General features: G+C 36.5%; 2 protein-coding genes across 5 annotated transcripts in view; one reads left to right on the forward strand and one right to left on the reverse strand.

Moving 5' to 3' along the window:
- The window catches only part of si:dkey-260j18.2 (uncharacterized protein LOC325231 homolog), a 42,037-nt gene extending 41,010 nt beyond the window's left edge, over positions 1 to 1,027 (reverse strand). Inside the window, exon 1 of the mRNA XM_067365681.1 lies at positions 1,013 to 1,027. The gene's annotated coding sequence lies outside the window, so the exon portion shown is untranslated. The remainder of the gene's footprint in view (positions 1 to 1,012) is intronic.
- tnfrsf19 (tumor necrosis factor receptor superfamily, member 19) overlaps positions 1 to 22,500 on the forward strand; it is a 48,093-nt gene that overhangs the window by 14,660 nt on the left and 10,933 nt on the right. For all 4 annotated transcript variants that reach the window (XM_067365692.1, XM_067365690.1, XM_067365693.1 and 1 more), the window contains 2 exons: positions 7,260 to 7,438; positions 11,783 to 11,868. In XM_067365692.1, coding sequence (XP_067221793.1) covers positions 7,260 to 7,438; positions 11,783 to 11,868 — 265 coding nt within the window. The remainder of the gene's footprint in view (positions 1 to 7,259; positions 7,439 to 11,782; positions 11,869 to 22,500) is intronic.

Genomic DNA, 22,500 nt, shown 5'->3' on the forward strand with positions numbered 1-22,500 from the left:
AAGAGTGTCGGTGAGGAGATTGGGCTACCTGGTAAGTTGTAAATACACATTTCACTTTCGAGTCACGTACACGTTTATCGACCCGCAGCCTTCCCGCGACGCTGACCCCTACGCCGCTGTTCTGCTCTCCAGAGCAAATACAAAGCGGTATCTCTCTCGATGAACGCACGATCAACATCAGCCATCTTGCAAACAGACAACCGCCTAGCACTTGCACCTCCCACAAGAAGCGGATTTCGCCTCGGACGCGTGTCAATTTCGCTTCAAACGCTTGTTTTTACGCGCGTCTATTTCGCTCTAGACGCGCGAATGCATTCAAAATGTTCAAGCGGCAAACTAGACGCGGTAGACGCGAATTTGACGCTCTATTCGCGTTTGGTGTGAACGCTAGTCTCGTGTTTCACTCGTCGAGCGAGCGCGGTAGTTCTATTCATTGAAGCCTCTATGTTTACAGGCTTGTGGTGATGTGCAATGTTCTATAGGTGCCAAAACAAATATTTTTGGTACTTCCAATTTGTTTTGTTTTGTCATGGTTCATGTGTGCAATAAAAATTACATTTCATGAGAAAAAAAAATCGTTGTAGAGAATCGTGATATCAATTCTAAGCTAAAAAATCGTGATTCATATTTTTCCCAGAATCGTGCAGGCCTAGTTGTGACCAATGGTAGCTGTTTTAGAAAAACACGTTTAAAAAAAGCCATTATTTTTGCTATAGAAGTTACACTTATACTTAGAATAGCTGTAATAACATCACCAAAAATGTAACACATTTTTTTTGTTGTTTTAATGTCTGACACTTCAGAAGCTCTTTCAGACAGTTTGTTTAGTAAGAACAGTTCACATGACGCCCTTTTACTGTTTTTCAGAGATCCATGACTAGTCAAACAGCTAGTAAAATCCCCACCTACACACTGTCTTTCACCTGAAAAGGCCGATAACAGCTTTGTTGATAGGCATTTTGTAATTGTTAAAGGGATAGTTCACCCAAAAGTTCTGTCATCATATGCTCACCCTTATGTCGTTCAAAACCTGTATGATGTCTTCTGTGAAATACAAAAGAAGAAGTTTGCATGCAGTTATATCCAGTGTGCTGTTAACCACAACTAGATCATAGTGTCAATGAGTTGAACTTGATAAGTGAATCAGTTTGAATTGAGAACAAATCACTCAGGTGGTTTTGTGAACTCAAACAACGACTCAACGCTTCAATACATTCCAGTTTGACGCTTCAATGGCATCTTGTGGTGGACCACAATTATTTTATCTGTTATCAGTGGTTTAGTGACGTCATTGGTGATGTGGCAACACAAGCTCCAGTGCAAGTTTGACTTTTTGCTGCTACTTGCATTGCAAAGAGGAACGTAGACAGATGTTCAGATCTTAAGTGAATAACAACTTAGTTAATTTGGTTGACACACCCAGTCCTCATTTAATTTTGTTAAAAAATGTGGTCGATATTTTTCAAAAATTCACCTTTTGAAGAATTTTTTAATGCTTTTCAACTGTTGCTTTAAACCTTTATCTCAGAAACAGAATTAACACTACAGCAGTCTGTTTTAGGACCATTATGACTTTTTTTTTTGCATTGTGACATTTTTTTTTATGACAATTAAGCACATCTCCTCCCTCACGTATTACTATAATGCATTGCTTTTTTTAATATAAGAGTCCTAAACATAAGCTTAATTTCTTTTTGCAAACTATAATTCTTTCTTTCTTTTGGTTTTGGAGTAAAATATGGCTCAGACATGTGGTTTTCTCCCTTATAGCTTACCTGTTGGGTTAAGTGAGAAGTTCACCCTTTGCTTTATTGCAAGTATTAATGAGCAGGAGAGTTCAGGGTAATTTAGTTATATAGAGTGTTTGCAGGTTTTTTGAATAAGATGACTTCAAAACACTTGTGTGCCTGAACATGCTTTCATCCAGCTTTCTCCTCTATCACCCATCCATCCTGCTGTTTTGCTTGGCATTCTCACTCAAATCTGATCTGGAGATAGTGGAAAAATGGTACTTGCATGTACTGGTTTGGTGAGTTCTCTTAGGCTAGAATGTTTCTGGGTGATTCTGGACTGTGACAACAGGCTTTTGTAAAGAATAGAGTTGGGCGTATTGCTGCATTATTAACTCCATATTTTTTATAGTGATAATCTGACATATCTGAGGTTACCCAACATGAAAAACAAAGCATGACTTCTCAAATGTCTGTCCATATACAATGGTTGGTCTTGATCACTGTATCATTGTAACATGTCTGTTATGGCATTTCAGTGTGTATTGACGTCTTTCGACCATTTGACTTCTTGTGTCTGCTTTTGGCACTTTTTTTAGTAATTGAAGGGGGGAAACAGATTTAGGAAATACCGTGAACCAGATTCTAACTTCAGTCGCCCTTTTGAGCATGATAACTGAGCAGTGATAACTGCTAAGCCACAGCTCTGACACATATTAGAATGGTTTCTGAAGGATCATGTGACTAAATTAGGAATAAATTACATTTTAAAATATAGCTGCAAGCAGCAATTAAGGGGCCAAGCACAAAGAAGGCTTCATAAGTCATGCCAGTACAGCTGGGAGCATCAGACCAACTGCAACAATGAGCATTTGAGTCATGAGTCATTTTGGCATCATGCCGTTAAATTTGTTGATACGGTATACGAAAGTGGTTTCGTCTATCAACACGAAATCCATAACTTTGTGCCAGCATGTTCTGAAGATGATTTGATTCTCCTCTATCACATAAGAATCAAGACCAGTTTCATTACAATAGGTCTAATGTAATCAAAAGTTATTAGCATTTTTGGATATTTCATTATAACTTTTGACCACAAGGTGGCTCTGGCCTGAAACTTTTTGAGTACCTTCATGGCATGGTGCCGAAGACACATACCAAAAGTCGTAAAAATATGCCAATGTGTTCATAAAATATAGCATTTTACAAAAAAATTCAAAATGGCCAATGCCCAAAATGGCCAATATGGGTAGTTGTTCGAAAACAGTTTGACGAATCAACTTGAATTCCATAGCTTTTTGTTGAAATGTTCTGAAGATGGTTTGGTTCAATTTTCATGAAAATTGGAGCAACGGCCTTGGAGGAGTTAGGAAAAAGTGGGTTTTTCAGAAAATTCTAAATGGCGTAAAGTTTTTCATGACGTGTTCATTGTGTGCAATCGAATCTAGCCCTCACAATTCAAAAGTTATTAACATAAACGTGAGTGCATCTTTGGCCCTAGAGCGATTGAGTTAGAGACTCTAAAATTGCTGTGGATAATGTTCAGACAGTCCTCTATCTGTGTGCCAAATTTCATAACTTTCCCACAAGCGGTTCTATGGCAGTACTTCAAGAGCGAAAGAATACGTAATAATAATAATAATAATGGTAACACTAACAGATACAATAGGTGCCTACACATCTTTGGCACCTAAATATATTAAAATATATTAAAATAAAATATTGTAATGATATTTCACAACATTACTTCTTTCAAAAACATAAAAAAAGTAGTTATTCCAAACTTTTGACCGGTAATGTAGACAAATTCTTATACAAATTCTGAAGCCTGAATCCCCATTGGCTTTTAGCTGGACACCAGATAAAAGCCAAGATTAAGAAAATTAAGAAAACTCCTGTTGCCCATACAAGCACCACAGCTTAGGATAATAACTACTACGCCATGGCTCTGACACATTCTGAACCATATCTCTGAACCTGAATCCTCATTTGTTTTCTTCTGGTGACCAGCTAGGATTAAGAAATGGTGCTAGCAAGATTCAAACTCCTGTTGCCCATATGAGCACCACAGCTCACAGTGATAACTACTAAGCCACTACTCTGACATGTAGACACATTCTGACCCATATCTGGGTGCCTGAATCCTTATTTGTATTCATCAGGTGCTCAGCTAGGATTAGGAAATGGTGCTAGCAAGATTCAAACTCCTGTTTCCCATTTGAGCACCACAGCCCATAGTGATAGCTACCAGGCCACAGCTCTGACATGTAGGTGCATTCTGAACCATATCTGGGTGCCTGAGTACTTATTTGTATTCATCTGGTGTTTAGGATTAGGAAATGTTGCCAGCTAGATTCAAACTCCCAATGTCCTTATGTACACCACAGCTCATAGTGATAAATACTGAGCCATGGCTCTGACACATAGACGTATTCTGAGCCATATTCGGCAGCCTCATTGGCTTTTATATGACGTTCATCTATCAGTTTGAACTTCTAAATGCTGGAAGAATCCAGCAGCAAACTCCAACAGACAAACCACAGGGGGTTACTGAGCTCCTTAGATTTCTCTTTCCCCCTTTGCTCTGCTGTTGATTATCTCTCTGGGAATGGCATCATGCCTTCAAACGGAGTGACCATACCTCTTTTATTCACCGTCCCCCCCAATCCTTCATGCCCTGCTGGAGAGAAAGGTCTTATATGGGCTGCGGGCAGGCAACAACAGCTGTCATTCTGTTCAGGCACCCTATATGCAGACTTTGGAAGGCCTGTGTTGAGAGAGCCAAATCAGTCTTCTCTAACATTGGCTGAAACCGGGGCCAGGCTTTGTGGAGAGCTCTTGTCATTGGCTCTCTCACGCAGGCCAGTAATCCATGTGTGCCTGAGCTGGGAAACTGGATCGCGGTGTAGAAAGAAGGCCCCTGTTTGAAGCCGATCTCCACGTTAATGATATATGAGCCTCTTCTCTAATCCAGCTCAGTGTGGTGGAAATGCAGGCGGGTAATAGTGACCTGACTAGGGAAGGGGCAGCTGGGGAAAAAAAACAATAGTGCAGGGTGATATCAAACCACAAAGGTCCTCTCACTTTTCTGTGCATTATGCTCCTCTGCTGGAATGCAAATGGTAGGAACATGATTGTCAGAGGAGGTGTGTTTGTTTAATGTATCACGGTTACATATTGTGCTGATTTAAAAAGTCATATCTTTTTGCACATGAAATGAACACCCCAGCCATATCAGTCTTCTAGAAACAGCACCACAGCAATAGTTCATCCCAAAGTAAATATTCTGTCATATTTCTTCTTTGGAAACCCAAAACGATATGTTTTGATGTTATGTCAAAATTTACGTTGAACCAAATTGTGAAATATTGCACCATAAAAAGTACCTTAAGAATGGTCAAGAAGACTTGTGTGCACTACATTACGAATCTTTCGATGCCATAGAATTGCTTTGAACGAGAAACAAACTAATTTAAGTTAAATTTTAGATGACAAAACTCATTTGCGTCAATTAATTCCAGATTTGCTGCATTGGTTCTTGCGCTTCTTGCGGTTCTGAATCGCAATGCTTCAAGTTTGAATATGCAAAAAGGCAAGTAGATGATGACAAAAGTTTAGGTTTTGAGTGATCTATTGTTCCTGTAGCTGACACTTATCAAAAGAGAACACAAGATTTTTATTCAGAACAACTGTGCAAAGGAAAACTGTGTTTTAAATTGGTGTCACATTGCTGGTTGGTTCCATTGATAAATGCATTGATTGATCTTGAATTGACTGATGATCTCTGTTGGGTTGGATGGATGCAAAAGACATTATTTGAAGCTCCAAGAAGCTCTGCTTCAATTATGGTTTGAGAAATCTGGCTCAGTGAAAACTGAGTATATCCCTGCAAGATTCCCAAGAATTATATCAAGGATTAAAAACAAACAAGCGTATTCCAGAATGATTACTCTCAGTAGAGTTTTGAAAAGACTCTGGCATTGTTTATTGAAGTGGGTGGACCTGGAGGGGGAAAAGGCTCTTCTGAGTAATGCTAATTAAGCGGTGCTTAAGATTTCAGTTTAGATCCCGAAGCCTGGAAAAAAACGTTTGCTTACATTTCACTTCTTAATGTCAAACTCAATGTGGCAAAACGTCAAAGTCCAGCATGTTGTACAGAAACATGCCCAACAAATGTTGTTTGTCACAGTTCGAGGAAAGACCATTCTAAACACATTAGAATGTCTTCCAAGCTGAATTATCTGTCTCTTTTGTGTGCAAATACTAATGTTTTGTTACTAGTTGTTAAGCTAAAGGCAACTGTATTTTGTTCTATTGTTATATTGATCTTTCAGTTGGCTAAAATGGCAAGCAGGCTTGTTTTGTTCATGAAGACACTTTCTCTGTAGTCTCTTTGTTACATTTTGCTCAGGCTGTGCATGAATAGAGTTAAATCAGCCTCATATTATTACCCAAACTGCACAGTTTTGGATATTTTATTGAAATAAAATAGGCCTGTATTTAGGGAACAATGCAAAGGGTGTTGTCTCGTATAATTCAAGAGCGCTGAGAATTCGCTATGACCCCACAGCTTGACATTGAGACCTCTCCTCAGGTTTCCTTCGTGATTTGGTTTTGCGTATGTACTCAGATTGCTTTTCTGGGTGAATCTCACAAAAAAATAAAAAAAAAAAAAAAAAAAAAAAAATATATATATATATATATATATATATATATATATATATATATATATATAAAATTTGTTGTTTTTATGTTGATATGAATTGTCAAATGAAATATACATAAGTAATAGACATCTTTGAAATTTCATTCAGCTTGTAACTTTTAAAATTTTAAACCATAAAATCTCAATTTATTTATAATGTTAAATATATTTATAATATATATATATATATATATATATATATATATAATTCTAAAATTGAATGGCCATTTCATTTTATAATTTATTTATTCCTGATTCTGTGGTTAGAAACACTTTATTGTGCAAGTGTTTGCATTACAAAAATATGCTTCGTAAATCTTTTAGTTTAAAGGGCTTTCTCTTTTTTTTTTTGCATTCCACATGCCAAAACCTCTCAATATCAATATTTCTCAGACACACTTCAGCCGAAGACAGGCCTGACAAAACCTCAGCAATAAACTCCCAATAAACCAACAATGGGCGTCCCCGTGGGCCTTTCTCATTCAAATGCAGAGCCCTTCGGGGGCCCGGAGCAGAAGGCTGTCCATTGATCCCGTGAGAGTCAGGGAGATTATTGCCTGTGTAAGATAGACTCGCTGAAAAGAAGCTTGGCCTTTGTTCAGCAGGGGGAATCTCTCTCTCTCTCTCTCTCTCTCTCTCTCTCTCTCTCTCTCTCTCACTCACACACACACACACACACACACACACACACACACACACACACACACACACACACACATCATTATTTCATCTTGGCTTCTTGTAAGTCCACATTGGTGCTTTTCTTTAGCACGGCTCGCCCTTCCCTTCCTCGGCAGTGAGATATCTTCCGTTAATCCTCACAGGAATGTGGCTTTGGCTATGGGGAGGATGCCCAGTGTGTGCCCTGCAGAGCCAGTCGCTTCAAAGAGGACCGCAGCCTGCAGAAATGCAAGCCCTGTCTGGACTGTTCGCTACTCAACCGCTTCCAGAAGGGGAACTGCTCCACCATGAACAACGCCATATGCGGAGACTGCCTGCCTGGGTGAGTCAGTCATAGGAGCGCAATTATATAGAATAAAGAATGATGGGCGTTTTCCAACACCAAGTTGGGATATAATACTCTCTTAAAAATAAAGGTTCCATATGGGTTTTTCGAGCCATAGAAGAATATTTTTGGTTCCCCAAGGTACCTTTCAATGAACAGTTTATATATATATATATATATAAGATCCTTAGTGTGTTTTAATGTTTTAAAAATCTAAAGAACCTTTTTCGACTATAAAGAACCTTAAATGGTTCTTATTCCATAATTTACTCACTCTCAAGCCATCCTAGGTGTAGAATCGGAGTAATAGGTCACCTATTATGCTAAATGGATATATTTATCTGTTTGGATATAAATGTGTGTTGGCAGTGTGTGAACACAACCACCCTACAATGATAAAAATTCAGCCACTCTTTTTTTTTTTAAATCCCCATTAAACCAAAGCAGTCTCATCAGACAAGCTGTTTTGAATCTCTGAGAAATGTGACGTCACATTCCTCATGCCCCACCCAGAAGATTAAACTGATATAGCTTTAAAACGCGTGGAAATAATAAACTTTAATGATGAAAGAAAAACTATGCTATCCTTGAGAGTGTTCATGAAATAGATGATATTCAAAACCAAGCAGATGTTTGTATTTGTCAGAGAATCCGATTGAGGCAGGAACTGTAATCGTAGGGAGGGGGTGGGGCACAGCAGCTCATTTGCATTTAAAGGCACATGCGCGAAAACAGCTTGTTCTTGACTGTAGTCAAGTAGTCTCGGGTGTCCCCAAAATGTGTCTGTGAAGTTTTATCTTAAAATATCTCACAGATTATTTATAAATCCATGTTGTAAATACTCATTATTTACAACATGGATTTATAAATAATCTGTGAGATATTTTAAGATGAAACTTCAGACACATTCTGGGGACAGCCAAGACTTAAATTACATCTGGTAAAATGGGCATAATAGGTGACCTTTAAATAATATCTCTTATCAGCTTTATAATGAGAGTGAATGGTACTGGGGTTTTGAAGCCCAAAAAAGCACATCCATCCATCATAAAAGTAATCCATAAACTCCAGTGGGTTAATAAAGACCTTCTGAAGCAAAGCGATGGGTTTTTGTAAGAAAAATATCCATATTCAGTAGTGTGTTTATCCACCACGCAAAGCACACAATTGCAACTCCTGGAGATTTGCTTAGGGCCCCCAATAACGTAAATATGCCTCTGTCCATATTTAACTTCACTAGCTTCCAGTAACAGCCGTATGTGCATTTACAAGAGTGTCGAGTTCCAGTGGATGGGTGACCTCTGACCCGATGTATGACGTAGGCGTACCATAAACTCAGGTGAGAATTGACGAACGTGGAAGCACAGAGGATAGAGCAAAACAAAACGCCGGTCAATAATTATAAATCTAAAATGAGAAGTTTTAAAGAAAAATGTCAGAGGACGCTACACGTCACACGTCGGGTAATAGGTCACTCTTCCGCCAGAACTTGACTTGCGTACGGCTGTTACCGGAAGCTAGCGATTATAGTTTATAAAGTTATAAAAATGGATATTTTTCTTACAAGAATGCATCGCTTCACTTCAGAAGGCCTTTATTAACCCCCTGGAGTCATATACAGCAAAATCTCCAGAGTTAAATCAACTCTGCTCAGAGAACATATGGTCCCTCTCTACATAGAGTTAAAATAACACTGAAACAAGTGTTAAAGTTAATGAGATAACATGCTGTTTGTGGAGTTGTTTAATCAGATCTTGAGAGATTTAATGTCTTTTATCTTCAGTTGTTTTCATCTAAGGCTGTGACTGAAGTCAGTTGTAGTTCTTGTGTTTCTCTTCAGTGATTCTGCTTGTTAACAGCAGGTGTTCATCACTAATGCTCAATCATAACTTAATTAATCACTTAATTATCTCATTAACTTTAACTGCTTCAGTGTTACTTTAACACTAAGTAGAGAGGGACCATATGTAATCTGAGCAGAGCTGATTTAACTCTGGGGATTTTGCTGTGTATGGATTACTTTTAAGATGGATGGATGCACTATTTTGGGCCTCAAAATCTCGCCCCCCCCCCCCCCCCCATTCACTCCCATTATAAAGCTTGGAAGAGCCAGGGTATTTTTTAGTATAACTCTGATTGTGTTCGCCTGAAAGAATAAAGTCATATACACCTAAGATGGCTTGAGGGTGAGTAAATTATGGGATACTTTTCATATTCGGGTGAACTATCCCTTTAAGTACAATGGAAAAGATCCAAGGATGTTAAAGGTTCTTCATGGTACCATCAGTGCAGCAGTCATGATCTGGAATTTAAAACTTTTCTCCATAGGGTAATTGATTTTTTTTAACAGTAACTTATAAACGTTAAAAGACAGATCAACTGTGATGTCTGATGTTGTTAATCAAAGGTATATTCTTTTGTTGAAGCTTCTTCTTCTGTTTGCATTATTTCCATTTATTTATTTTTTTTAAATTGTGTATAACAGTGGAGTTCGTAGTACATTACCCATGATGCTGTATGGAAAATGACACCAATCAGAGAGTCCTTGGGAGCAAAATGTGCCAAAATATTTCTGCACTCCCATGAAGCACCGCAAATGATGTAATAAAGTCATCCCTATGAGCTCACAAAATATATATATATATGCATATTTTTAATAAACTTAAAATGTATTGTTCCTAAAGATAATCAACTTTGAATGAATAGTTTTATATTTCTCCATTGTTTTAAATCCATTGTCATTCGCAGTGCTTCATAGGATTGTAGTTCTTTTCCACAGTACACAGTCTTGTAACTTTGTCAGATTTTTAACTACCTTTTTGCTTCAAATAAAAGTTTGTAATATTGTGATTTCACCTTGTAGTTCATGGCTTATAATGCTTTTGCAAAGACTTTAAAAATCCCAATGGGAAAAACAAATGGAATAATTACTTCCGAAACCAACACTGCTGAAAAAGTGGGCAGGCACTAACGCACTCTATAAAGAACCTTTATTTTTGAGAGCATACAGTCATTCTGAAACCCAAACTCAATTTACGTGCAGCCGTGGCTCAGTCCTTCTCAAGAAAGCTTTTTACATAAGTTCCACACACTTTAGCCCTCCAGCCCTGAGTCAAGCAGATGATTTCTCAGTTTAAAGTCCAGGTCAGGGAAATAAACTCAAGGCCTTCGGTTGGGCCCAGACATGCCCTAGAAGCTCAAGCTGCAAGAGTTACTAGTTTCCCTACAGCAGCATCCTGCTCTCACCAGATAAGTTTTTAATAACTTTTGATTACCCATAATTAAGTGCTTTGGCACAGTAAGACATGCTGAAGGCAACTCTTCACATTACCTTCAAAGTTCATCTACATCATTTTAGAGAAATGTGTTCTTAGGGCTGTAACTAATGGTGGAATACTTCTCACATTGTAATGGATAGTTTTCCTCCAACGTTGATTAATTTAATAGGGCTGTCAAATAATTTTTGCCCCCTAATCCAGTTTTCTAATAAGGGATTTTCCAGAGATATTCAACTGAAAAGCAACAAGACAAATACATCATGTGTACATAATCCAACAATTAAAACGTATAACAGACAAGAATGTATCTTTTGTAAAATGGATTTGGCTTCTAAAGCCACTTTTTGTCTATCCAGTTGTTTAATAATCTGCCACAATAATGAATTTAATGTTTTTGAATTATATGCATTTAGTGGCTTTTCTCAGCAAATATTGATGTACACTCCCGTTTAAAAGTTTGGGGTCAGTAAGATTTTTTTTAATGTTTTTGAAAGACGTCTCTTGTGCTCAAGGCTGCATTTATTTAATATTGTAATATTGTGAAATATTATTACAATTTAAAATAACTGTTTTCTATTTGAATATATTTTAAAAAGTAATTTATTCCTGTGATGCAAAAGCTGAATTTTCAGCATCATTACTCCAGTCTTCAGTGTCACATGATCCTTCAGAAATCATTCTAATGTTGATTTGCTGCTTAAGAAACAATTCTTAATATTTTTGTGGAAACCATGATAATTTTTTTTTTTTTAATAGAAAGTTCAAAAGAACAGAAGTTATTTAAAATAGAAATCTTTTGTAACATTATACATGTCTATACTGTCATTTTTGACCAATATAATGCATTTTTGCTGAAAAAATGACCCCAAACTTTTCATTGGTAGTGTATGCAGTATAATTTGATTAATTAATTGTGTTAATGTTAATGTGATTAATTATATGTAATTAATTTGATTAAAATCGAGTTGATTGACAACAAAATTAAATATATATTATAATAAATAAAGAAGTAAACATTATATATTGTTTCATTTTTAAATTAATATACATTTTATTCTTACAGATTTTACAGAAAGACAAAGTTAAGTGGATTTCAGGATATGGAGTGTATCCCATGTGGAGATCCGCCGCCACCATATGAACCGCACTGTAAGCACATTTATTGATTCATGTTAAATACAAAGGATTTTGAAGTTATTTCTGTCCTTGAGGAAAATGTCCAGCGCATTAATTTCTTCTGGAAACAAACAAACAAACAAAACATCTTTTCCATGCACCATTAAAGGGTTAGTTCACTCAAATATGTAAATTCTGTCAATAATTACTCACCCTCATGTTGTCCCACACCTGTAAGACCTTTGTTCATCTTCAGATCATAAATTAAGATATTTTTGATGAAATTGAAATAAAATATTTTTGATGGCTTATTGAGGCCTGCATTGACGCTAGTTAATTTACACTTTCAAACACCCAGAAAGCTTCTAAAGACAGTTCATGTGACTACAGTGGTTCAACCTTAATGTTATGAAGCGACGAAAATACTTTTTGTGCACCAAAAAAACAAAATAACGACTTTATTCAACAATATCTAGTGATGGGTGATTTCAAAACACTGCTTTATGAAGCTTCAAAGCTTTACGTATCTTTTGTTTCGAATCAGTGGTTCGGAGCATGGCTCAAACTGCCAAAGTCACGTGATTTCAGTAAACGAGGCTTCGTTACGTCATAAATGTTTCGAAATTTCAATAGTTCATGTGACTTTGGCAGTTTGATACGCGCTCTGAACCACTGATTCGAAACAAAAGATTCGTAAAGCTTCAAATCTTCATGAAGCAGTGTTTTGAAATCACACATCACTAGATATTGTTGAATAAAGTCGTTATTTTGTTTTTGGGGAACAAAAAGTATTCTTGTCGCTTCATAACATTAAGGTTGAACCACTTTAGTCACATGAACTGTTTTAAATATGTCTTTAGTAGCTTTCTGGGCATTGAAAGTGTTCATTATCTTGCTGGCAATGGAGGCCTCAAATCTAAATATCAAAAATATCTTAATTTGTGTTCCGAAGATGAACGAAGGTCTTACGGGTGTGGAACGACATGAGGGTGAGCAATTAATGACAGAAAGGGTGAACTAACCCTTTAAGTGTCTATTGAGCTATATTCCACATCCCATTGCATCTCATAGTTTGAAAACATGTGAATGAGAGGTAATGCGAAGGGCAAGATTATCAGTGAAGTTTTGGATGTCCACATTTACTTAGAATAAAATAACAGAATATACAATTAAAAACATAATCAGGGTGAGTACATGATGACAGATTTTTTTTAGGGTAATCCTTTAAAAGGGTCCATCATACAAACAGTTGCATTAATAATAATCTGCGAGATGACGACCCACTCAGTCTTGGTGATTCATACAGCAGTATTTTACAATCAAATAAATGCCTCTTTTTACAAGTCAGAACATAGACGAAGGTAATAAACAGAACTCTCTGTGTAACTGTTCGACAGCATGGCTTTCTTCCGCAAATACACACATGGGTATGTTAAACACGTAGCGTTTCACAAAGCAGTGTATTGTTCTCCTGCAGTCTGTGGCGCTAATTGGGCTCATTTTACCCACCGTTGAGTGCCATTGTACGTAAGCTTGTGTCTTTGGCAGTTACGCAGGAAGACCCATCGGGAAACTTATACCTTTCAAAATTAAGTGTGACTTCCAGAAGTTTAAGATGTTTGCAGCTGCTGCATGTGGAGATTTGCAGGGCGTTTGTAGGGAAGAGTTTGAGGCAGGTCTAACACTCCTTCGCCAGATACATAGTCCAATAGGCATACAGGTCAGCTCGACCCGTGGATGTGAAGAATTTGATCTCTGTATAAACTTTGGCTTATTATGTAATCATTATGCACTGTGATTTTTGGTCTTCAGAGGAGGGGACACCAGGCATTTTTTTTTTTTTTAGCATTTTGTTTTTTCCTTGATGCCTGTTTAATTTTTTTGTTTAGTTTTTAGTTTTTCTATTATAGAAAAGTCTGAAAGAAAATTATTTGTGGTTTTGGCTCAACTCAACTCAACAAAATAAAATAAATAAATAAATAAATATAAAATAAAATAAAATAAAATAAAATAAAATAAAATAAAATAAAATAAAATAAAATAAAATAAAATAAAAATTTCTTAAAATAAAATATTTTTTTAAATACAATTAAAAATTTCTCAACAATAAAATAAAAATTTCTTAAAATAATATTTTCTTAAAATAAAATAAATTCTTTGGTTATTGGAAATTTTGGTTATGTTTTTAATAACTACCATAAATTATGAAACAAAACAAAATAAAAATACAATTAAATTAAATTTTCTTAAAAAAGAATAAATTAAACAATGAGCTTTGGAATTATACAAAAAATAAAAATATTTTTGGTTATTGAGAATTGTTTTTAGTAACTACCATACATTTTGAAATAAATAAAATAAAATAATAAAATAAAATAAAATTTAAATTTTCTTAAAAAAATAATAAATTAAACAATGAGCTTTGGCATTATACAAAAAAAAAAAAAAAATGGTTATTGAGAATTGTTTAATAACTACCATAAATTATGAAATAAAATAAAATAAATTAATAATTTTCTTTAAAAAATAATTTAAAATTAAACAATGAGCTTTGGCATTATACAAAAATTAAAAAGATTTCTTAGTTATTGAGAATTGTTTTTAATAACTGCCATAAGTTATAAAAAAAATACAGAATGTAAAATAAAATAAAGAGATTTGGTTTCATACAGAATATATACAGATTTATAAAGATTTCTTGGTTATTAAGAATTTATTTTAAAAACTGCTGTAAATTATAAAATACAATATCTTTTTAATAACTACCATAAAATAAATAAAATAAAATAATAAATAAATAAATTTAATAAAAAACATGAGTTTGCCATTGAAAATTATTGTGTATTTCAACACCGAGCAAATGTATACATGCCAAATAGCTGACATGTAATTGTAGGTTGTCATGTGTTGGGAAAATTTGTGAAAACATTTTGCAGCCAAGTTTTATTAAATGCTCCTTTTGGACTGTGGAAGAAGGTGTTGAGTTACAGTATATTATATCCTTTGTTTATGATGCACTCAGATCAGAATTTTCTTTGCACTTCTGGACCATAACAGAATCTGATAGGAACTCAAAGCTGCTCTGACCCATTGTGCGTGCAAACGGCTGAAAAGTCTCCAGAGCGTTCCTGTCCTCTGGCATTATCTGACTGAGGGTGGTGAAAACTCAAAGGCCTGATGGTTTTAATAGCCCCCACATCGGCCCGGGGCAAACACACAGCTGCACGAGGAAGTCTGTCTTTAGAGAAGACCATAAATCCAGAAACACTCTGGTGTCCTTGGCCCATCCTGAGAGCGAAAGGAAGAAAACAGAGCATTTTATGGGTTCCTTTAGCTGCTTTAATGTGTTTCATCTGCTGCTGTCTTTTCTTGTCATGGGATAGCTCTAAATATTTGGCAAAGCCCCTCACAGCTGTCCCATCTAAGCATCTGAACTGATGTGAAGCCAATTTATGAAGGGGTCACATGAGAGCCGGGTGGTTGCTGGGTCGGTAATGAGCGAGAGTAATATAAGCTGGCATTTTTACTTTTGCGAAACACCTCTGATTTAACTATTTCAATGATTCAAACACAAAGCTACTGAATTTAGATCCTCTGAAGCAGCCCAGCTTGAAAAGCGACCATTACTGTATCGTACATATTGAAGAAAGCTTGAACTGCAAGAGTATGAAAGAAAAAGAGTGGTTTGGTATTTGACCTGAAGGGGATTAGGTCACATTGGCTCAGCCCATAGATCATAATTAGCGATTGCTTTCATCTTGGACTCTCATTTGTTGTGGGTCACTGATAGACTGATTTGATTAGTCTGATGAAGCACTACTTAAAATACAATCCTTTGATTTAAAAGCAGATAATGACTTTAGGATGCTATTTTTCAATTATTGTGCTCCTCAAACTCTACTCAAATCACTTGTGAATCGAGTTTCCTGTGCATTTCACATGAAAGTGTTTTTTCACTTATTTGATTCCATTTTGGTTATAATGCTGCCTGTGTTGTAGACAGCAAGGACACTCTCTAGGTTTTAGAACCGAGCTAATTTAAAATTTTGAAAGCCCCAACCTTGGCAACTACCCTGCAATACGTATATTTTACATTCCCAGAACATTCTCAGCACTGGTGTTAAGGACGTTGCCTAGTAACGTTCCCAGTACGTTCAGAGACAGTCACGATGTCAAGTTTTTTTAAGATTTGGGGGACGTTATTTGGTGGACCATCACAGAATATTCAGGACATTCTCTGAACGTTTAGGGAACCATATTTTATTTGGAAATGTTCTCAGAACATCCCTGCTGCCCTTAAAGACTACCCTTAAAAGAACTCCACATTGCGACCGTCTCGGAACGTACTGGGAACGTTAGTAGACAAAATAACCAAAATAGTGTTAAGGATGTTATGGTCGCGCAAGAATGTGGACATTTGGGAAGTTATCAGAACGTCCTATAGTAATAGTCCCCTAAACATTCCCAGAACATCCTGAATGTTCCTTGAAGCTCCACCAAATAACGTCCCCCAACCCTTAAAAGAACTCCACATCGCGACCATCTTGGAACATACTGGGAACGTTAGTAGACAACGTCCGTAACACTATTTTGGTTATTTTATGGTCGCGGAGGAATGTGAACATTTGGGAAGTTATCAGAACGTCCTATAGTAATAGTCCCCTAAACATTCCGAGAACGTCCTGAATGTTCCCTAAAGGTCCACCAAATTACGTCCCGCAACCCTTTAAAGAACTCCACATCGTGGCCGTCTCAGAACGTACTGGGAACGTACATAGACAACGTCCTTAACACCAGTGGGGACGTTCTGAGTACTGTTCTGGGAACGTAAAATTTCTAGTGGGGTAAGCTGTCACCTGGTAACGTTCCCAGTACGTTCCGAGACGGTCGCAATGCGGAGTTCTTTTAAGGGTTGGGGAGCGTTATTTGGTGGACCTTCAGGGAACTTTCAGGACGTTCTGGGAATGTTTAGGGGACTATTAGTATAGGACGTTCTGATAACTTCCCAAATGTTCACATTCCTCCGCGACCATAAAATAACCAAAATAGTGTTACGGACGTTGTCTACTAACGTTCCCAGTATGTTCCAAGATGGTCGCGATGTGGAGTTCTTTTAAGGGTTGGGGGACGTTATTTGATGGAGCTTCAAGGAACATTCAGGATGTTCTGGGAATGTTTAGGGGACTATTACTATAGGACGTTCTGTTAACTTCCCAAATGTCCTCTTTGTAACATTCTTGCACGACCATAAAATAACCAAAATAGAACATCCCCCTCAACTCATACGTGGGAACGTTATTAAATGACCAACAGAGGACTGTGTGGGAACATTCTGTTAATGTCCCAAATCTCCTATTTGTAACGTTCTTATGTGACCATAAAATAACCAAAATGGAACATTCCCTTAAAATCCTATAAGTAATCTTGAACTGCAACACTTTCATTACCAAAAGAGGACGTTTTAGAAACGTCCCCAATGTTCTGTAAAGGTTCGGAATTTTCGTCACCTTTAGAGAACTTCTAGGGAATGCTGCGAAAGGTCACAATTAGTTGCCTTCTATGTGGGTAATGAAGTGAATAACGGTCACTCTTTTATGGAGCCTTTAATCAGCAACCTGCTTAGAATTTCGGGATCTAGATCAACACAATCCTCTATACTACCAGCCTACCCCACAGTTGTTTCGGGCTCAAGGCCATGTGTTTCAGTGTGGCATTCTCTAAAGTCAACAGCCGCACATATCAAAGAGAACAGTCTATTGGCTCATGGAGCGCAGTGCTGCGATAGTATCAGCAGGTGAGATCTTTTCAAGGGCCGCCCTTTGTCTGTGTTTGCTGCAGCTGTGGGCAGCTGATAAGAGGGGAAACGCTTTGGTTTTGGGGGGAGGTGAAGGGAAGGAGGACAGTAGACAGCTGGGCCAGATTTGCTGGCACTGAGACATGACAGTGTAGATAGAAGTACAACTCTGAGCAAACTCTGAAGTACATGTCATTTTGGCTCTGCTCATTCACATTTTCTCCTTCACTTCCTTAATTTCATCTACATGCATTTCTTTGATTTGGGAAATAAACAGGAAATTATTGGCTAAAGAGAAGTGAAATGGGTTCAGGACATGATGTAGTTTGGACTCAAAACTGCATTACCTCTATGAGCACCAAAGCACAATATGTGCTAACCAGTGTTTTCAAACCCCCTAATACTAAGTATGTAACTCATCCTGAATCATTCCTCAAATTGTGTGTATTGTTGAGGAGAGGTGTGATGTTACTTTTCTTAGCAAATATTTTTTCCTGGTAGACAATACAATCTTTAAAAAGATTCAATAGACTTAAGGCCAAAGTATACATCCATTATACGCAAACGCTTAAGGCCCTGATATAGGCTACTTCAAGTGAAATAGAAAAATGAAGTTCGAACAAAATCAGGCCAAAACAAAGTTTGTTTTCTGGAGTTTTTGACAACATGCCAAAGCAAACTTTCCTGGAAAAGTTGAATCTGAAATCGCATACTGTCTAGGTACTACATTTGGTTTAAAACGTACTTTACAATAGTTAAAGTATATTCTAAATAGTATGGATGTGGGTATGGGTAGCTTGAATGAAATTCGGACGTAGTATATCCATTGTGTTGTCATTATCATGTGACTTATCAGCTTCAGTTGTGTTGCTTCCATAGCTATGTTCCCATCCAAATTTGCAAATTTAACTTATGCACAAAATTGGAAAATCACGTAAAACATTTGCGAATAAAGCAGCGTTTCCATCCAATGTGTCGAAGAGAATAAAATCGTCACTTCCTGATAAACTGGCGCTAAATAACACTAAGAAAAGTAGGAGATCACGACAACCAGTGGCGCAGCTCCTCAACAACCGTCCATACCGGCGTGATGAATACGATCCTCAACTGGATGGAACTGAAATAAATTCTTTGAATGTTGCAAAATCTTGCTGGAAATAATAGGTCATCTAGGAACTTTCCACCTGCTGTTTTTTGAAGGCGTAAGAATTCGGATGTAATACTCTTTCGCCGTACTGTTTTTTTTCCCACTATAAAGTAAAGATATATGCATATTCAAACCCAGTCATAAAGACTTGGTGGACTCTTTAGACTTGGGACAGAAAACATATCCATTTATCAACCACTTACAAAAACCTAGCAACCACCTAGAACACAATAGCAACACTTTAGAGACTGCATTACAACAATGCATTTTCTAAATCAAAATGCTCGACCTGTTTACGAATGGGATCGGTCACTATAGGACTAAATGATGAGTTCCGCACCTAAAGTTTTGATTATGTCTTCAAACGAAGTGCACAAAGGCACACATCTTTAACAAAGAAACTTCTTTTGAGGGCTCAACTGATGTTGACATTGTCTCACAAAGAGCACTTGTATCTGTGAAGGCCAAGCCCATGTTTACTTAATGATTAATTTACCATAGAGCAAATAAAGAAGGCCTGTGTTCTTCCAATGAAAAGATGTTAAACAAATATCTGGTTCATTTTTAACTTTATTACAGCAAAATAATACTTCGGAATAAAGAAGTCCACAGACTTTATTTCTATGTGTCTTTGTTCCAAAATCTGACTGTGTAGGATTAGCATAGGCATGTCTGTACTTAACTATATGTTTTGATGTATTCTACATTGCTGGTATTGAACAAAAACAATGCAAAACTCTTTTGCATTAAACTAGATTTTTGACAACAAGCAAACTTCAACCTCTACTAAAATCAATAAAGTGCAATAGTGCCCGCCCACTTTTTCAGAGACCTTGGTTTCTGAAAGTATTTTTCCTATTCATTTCTTCCCCTAGGGATTTTTAAAAAGTCTTTGTTAAAGAGTTATAAGCCATGAACCAAACCATCCAGCTACAAGGTTAATCACAACATTACAAACTTTTGTTTTGTCTAAACATTACAGACAATAGTACAAAAATGTGTTCAAAATGGCTTTAACTCTTTCCGCACCAGCGCTAGGCAAGGCAAGGCATTTTATTTCTAAAGCACATTTAAAACAGCTCCTGCTGACCAAAGTGCTGTACAATCTGACAACACAAAAAGACTGCAATACAACAGAATATATAGACCAACAAGAAAACGCATTAAATCAAAGCATTACATTAACATTGATTTAGAAGCCTGAGAAAAAAAGAGATGTCTTCAGTGAGGATTTAAAACCATCAACATTGAAAGGCAACTTTATGTGAACCGGTAAATCATTCCAAAGACATTGAGCGGCAACCGAAAAGGCACAATCACCTTTTAACTTCAAACGAGACCGTGGCACAGTCAGCATCAACTTGTTTGTGGACCTTAAGGGCCTAGAAAATTGTCGGTGGAGGAGGAGATCAGTAATGTGTTGTGGAGCCTGGCCATTTAACCCCTTATACACATATAATAAAACTTTAAATTTCACACGATATTCAACCATCATCCAATGAAGTGAAGCCAAGACAGGCGAGATATGTTCCCGCTAATTAAAAGTTTATATATAAAAAGTGTATATATATAAATCATATATTTTACTTATTTTATTTATATATATATATATATATATATATATATATATATATAAAATATAATGTATATAATATAATGTATGTATGTATTTTCACCCCCCGAAAAAGGTTTTAAGCCAGTTATTTATATCTTTTGCTGTAGTGTGAAATATCCGTTTACATTTCCAAACATTCATTTTGCCATTAATTGTAATAATCCAGTGAGATTTTTGCATACACAATAAGACTGATAACAGCCAGTGCTCCACATTGAGATCTGATCTCACCATCATCAAATCCGTCTGTGATTACATGAAGAAACATATGAAACTGAGACAAACCAAAACACTTTAACACTTTCTGTGTAATATATATATATATATATATATATAGGACTGTAGATTGTGCCAAAAGAACACTTTAGCACTTTAACACTTTCTGTAATTTCTAATATATATATATGAAGAGTTTGGTTCCAAAATGCGATAAACGGCATTTTAAAAAAAAAAATGAGTTTCCGCCAAAATCAGTATTGTATCTGGTCGGTATTGAAAAGTCATTTATTAATTTTGCGCAAAATGCGGTGTCCATTGTGTTATTCTGCCATGTTTTCTCCCTTTCTTTCCAAAATGCGACAAACGCCAGTCTCCTTTTTCTGCAGAACGCGATATATCCGCTCTCAACCAATCACAGCGCTCCATTTCCACCCACTGTAAACATTGAAGGCTTTTTTAAAAAGCCGTTTTTAATACCAATGTACTCTGCAAATGTGTTTATTTAACCGTGCGGTGGCACCAGATACTCTTTAATCGGTAATGACAAATAATTTATAACATTAACAAGATGACCATTTTGGGAGCAACAGCTGAATGTATTTTTAGTAAAATGCCTGTATACAAGATAAATATTGGCAAAGTTTAGACTCTGTCATATATGTGAATCAACTTACTTAGCTGTGTATTTTCAATTTGAAAAATAACTTTTATATTGATGGATCAATTGCATTTTGAAAAAAAAAAGTCATGGATTTATTGCATTTTGGGAAAAAAAATAATACGTTTTTATAATAAACTTTTTAAAATCAAAATGTAGATTTTAATTTTTAATGATTTTATAACCAAAAGATGCTATGTGAAAGTTTGAAACAGAAAATAGTGGTTTTCATCTTGCCACTTTCTTGGTAAAGAAAACACCTTTTTACTCAAATTAATCAAAATTGAGTTATTGCGTTTTGGAACCAAACTCTTCATATATATATAAGTGCTAAAGTGTTCTTTTGGCACAATTTACAGTCCTCTGATTGGTGGAATCTTCCATAGGTAATGGTATGTGTACAACATGTTCCTGGAACAACATCTTTGTTGATCCTTCAACAACATTCCAAACAACCAATCAGATTTGAGGGACAAGTTTATGCCAAGTTTAGGCTTAAAACCAGGGCTAGGTGCTTATACAATATGCGTAGATGCCACATTCGACCGCTCCAGAAACATTGATGTGTCCCACATCTTTTGAACAGTCAATATTTGTAGTTTGTATGTAGTTTTTCACTAGGAATTTCATTGTGAAACATGATCATTTAAAGGGGTTCTTGATTTATGATTTGTCTTTTTTATCTTTAGTTAGTGTGTAATGTTGCTGTTTGAGCATAAACAACATCTGCAAAGTTACGACGCTCAAAGTTCAATGCAAAGAGAGATATTTTCTTTTACAGAAATCACTTTTTAAGGACTACAACAAATGGCTTGTAGGGACTACGAGTTTCTTCCCGGGTTAGTGACATCACAAACCCCAACATTTACATAAACCCCGCCCCCGGGAACATGCAACAAAGGGGGTGAGGCCATGTTGGGCTGCTTTAGAGAAGAGGAAGAGTTGTTGTAGTAGAGTGGTGTTATCATGCCGTCATTTTACGCCGGACTGCTTCACAAACGAGGGTCAATTCAATGCTGGATTTGCACAAAAGATTAACATGACGCTAGTCGATGAGTTGAATCAGCTCCACAGCAACTACATCAATTTATCCACTAACCGTTCAGAAATGCCCAGTTGCATTCTAAATGTTGTAACTTCCTGAGTCTCTCCATCAGTGTCTGACTCCGGTTTGAACAATGTAAGGCTGAACAATCCTCATTTTGGCTGCGTGAGATTCTCCAGCTTTGTTG

The sequence above is a fragment of the Chanodichthys erythropterus genome, chromosome 17 (genome assembly GCF_024489055.1).
Source record: "Chanodichthys erythropterus isolate Z2021 chromosome 17, ASM2448905v1, whole genome shotgun sequence".
Lineage (NCBI taxonomy): Eukaryota > Metazoa > Chordata > Actinopteri > Cypriniformes > Xenocyprididae > Chanodichthys > Chanodichthys erythropterus.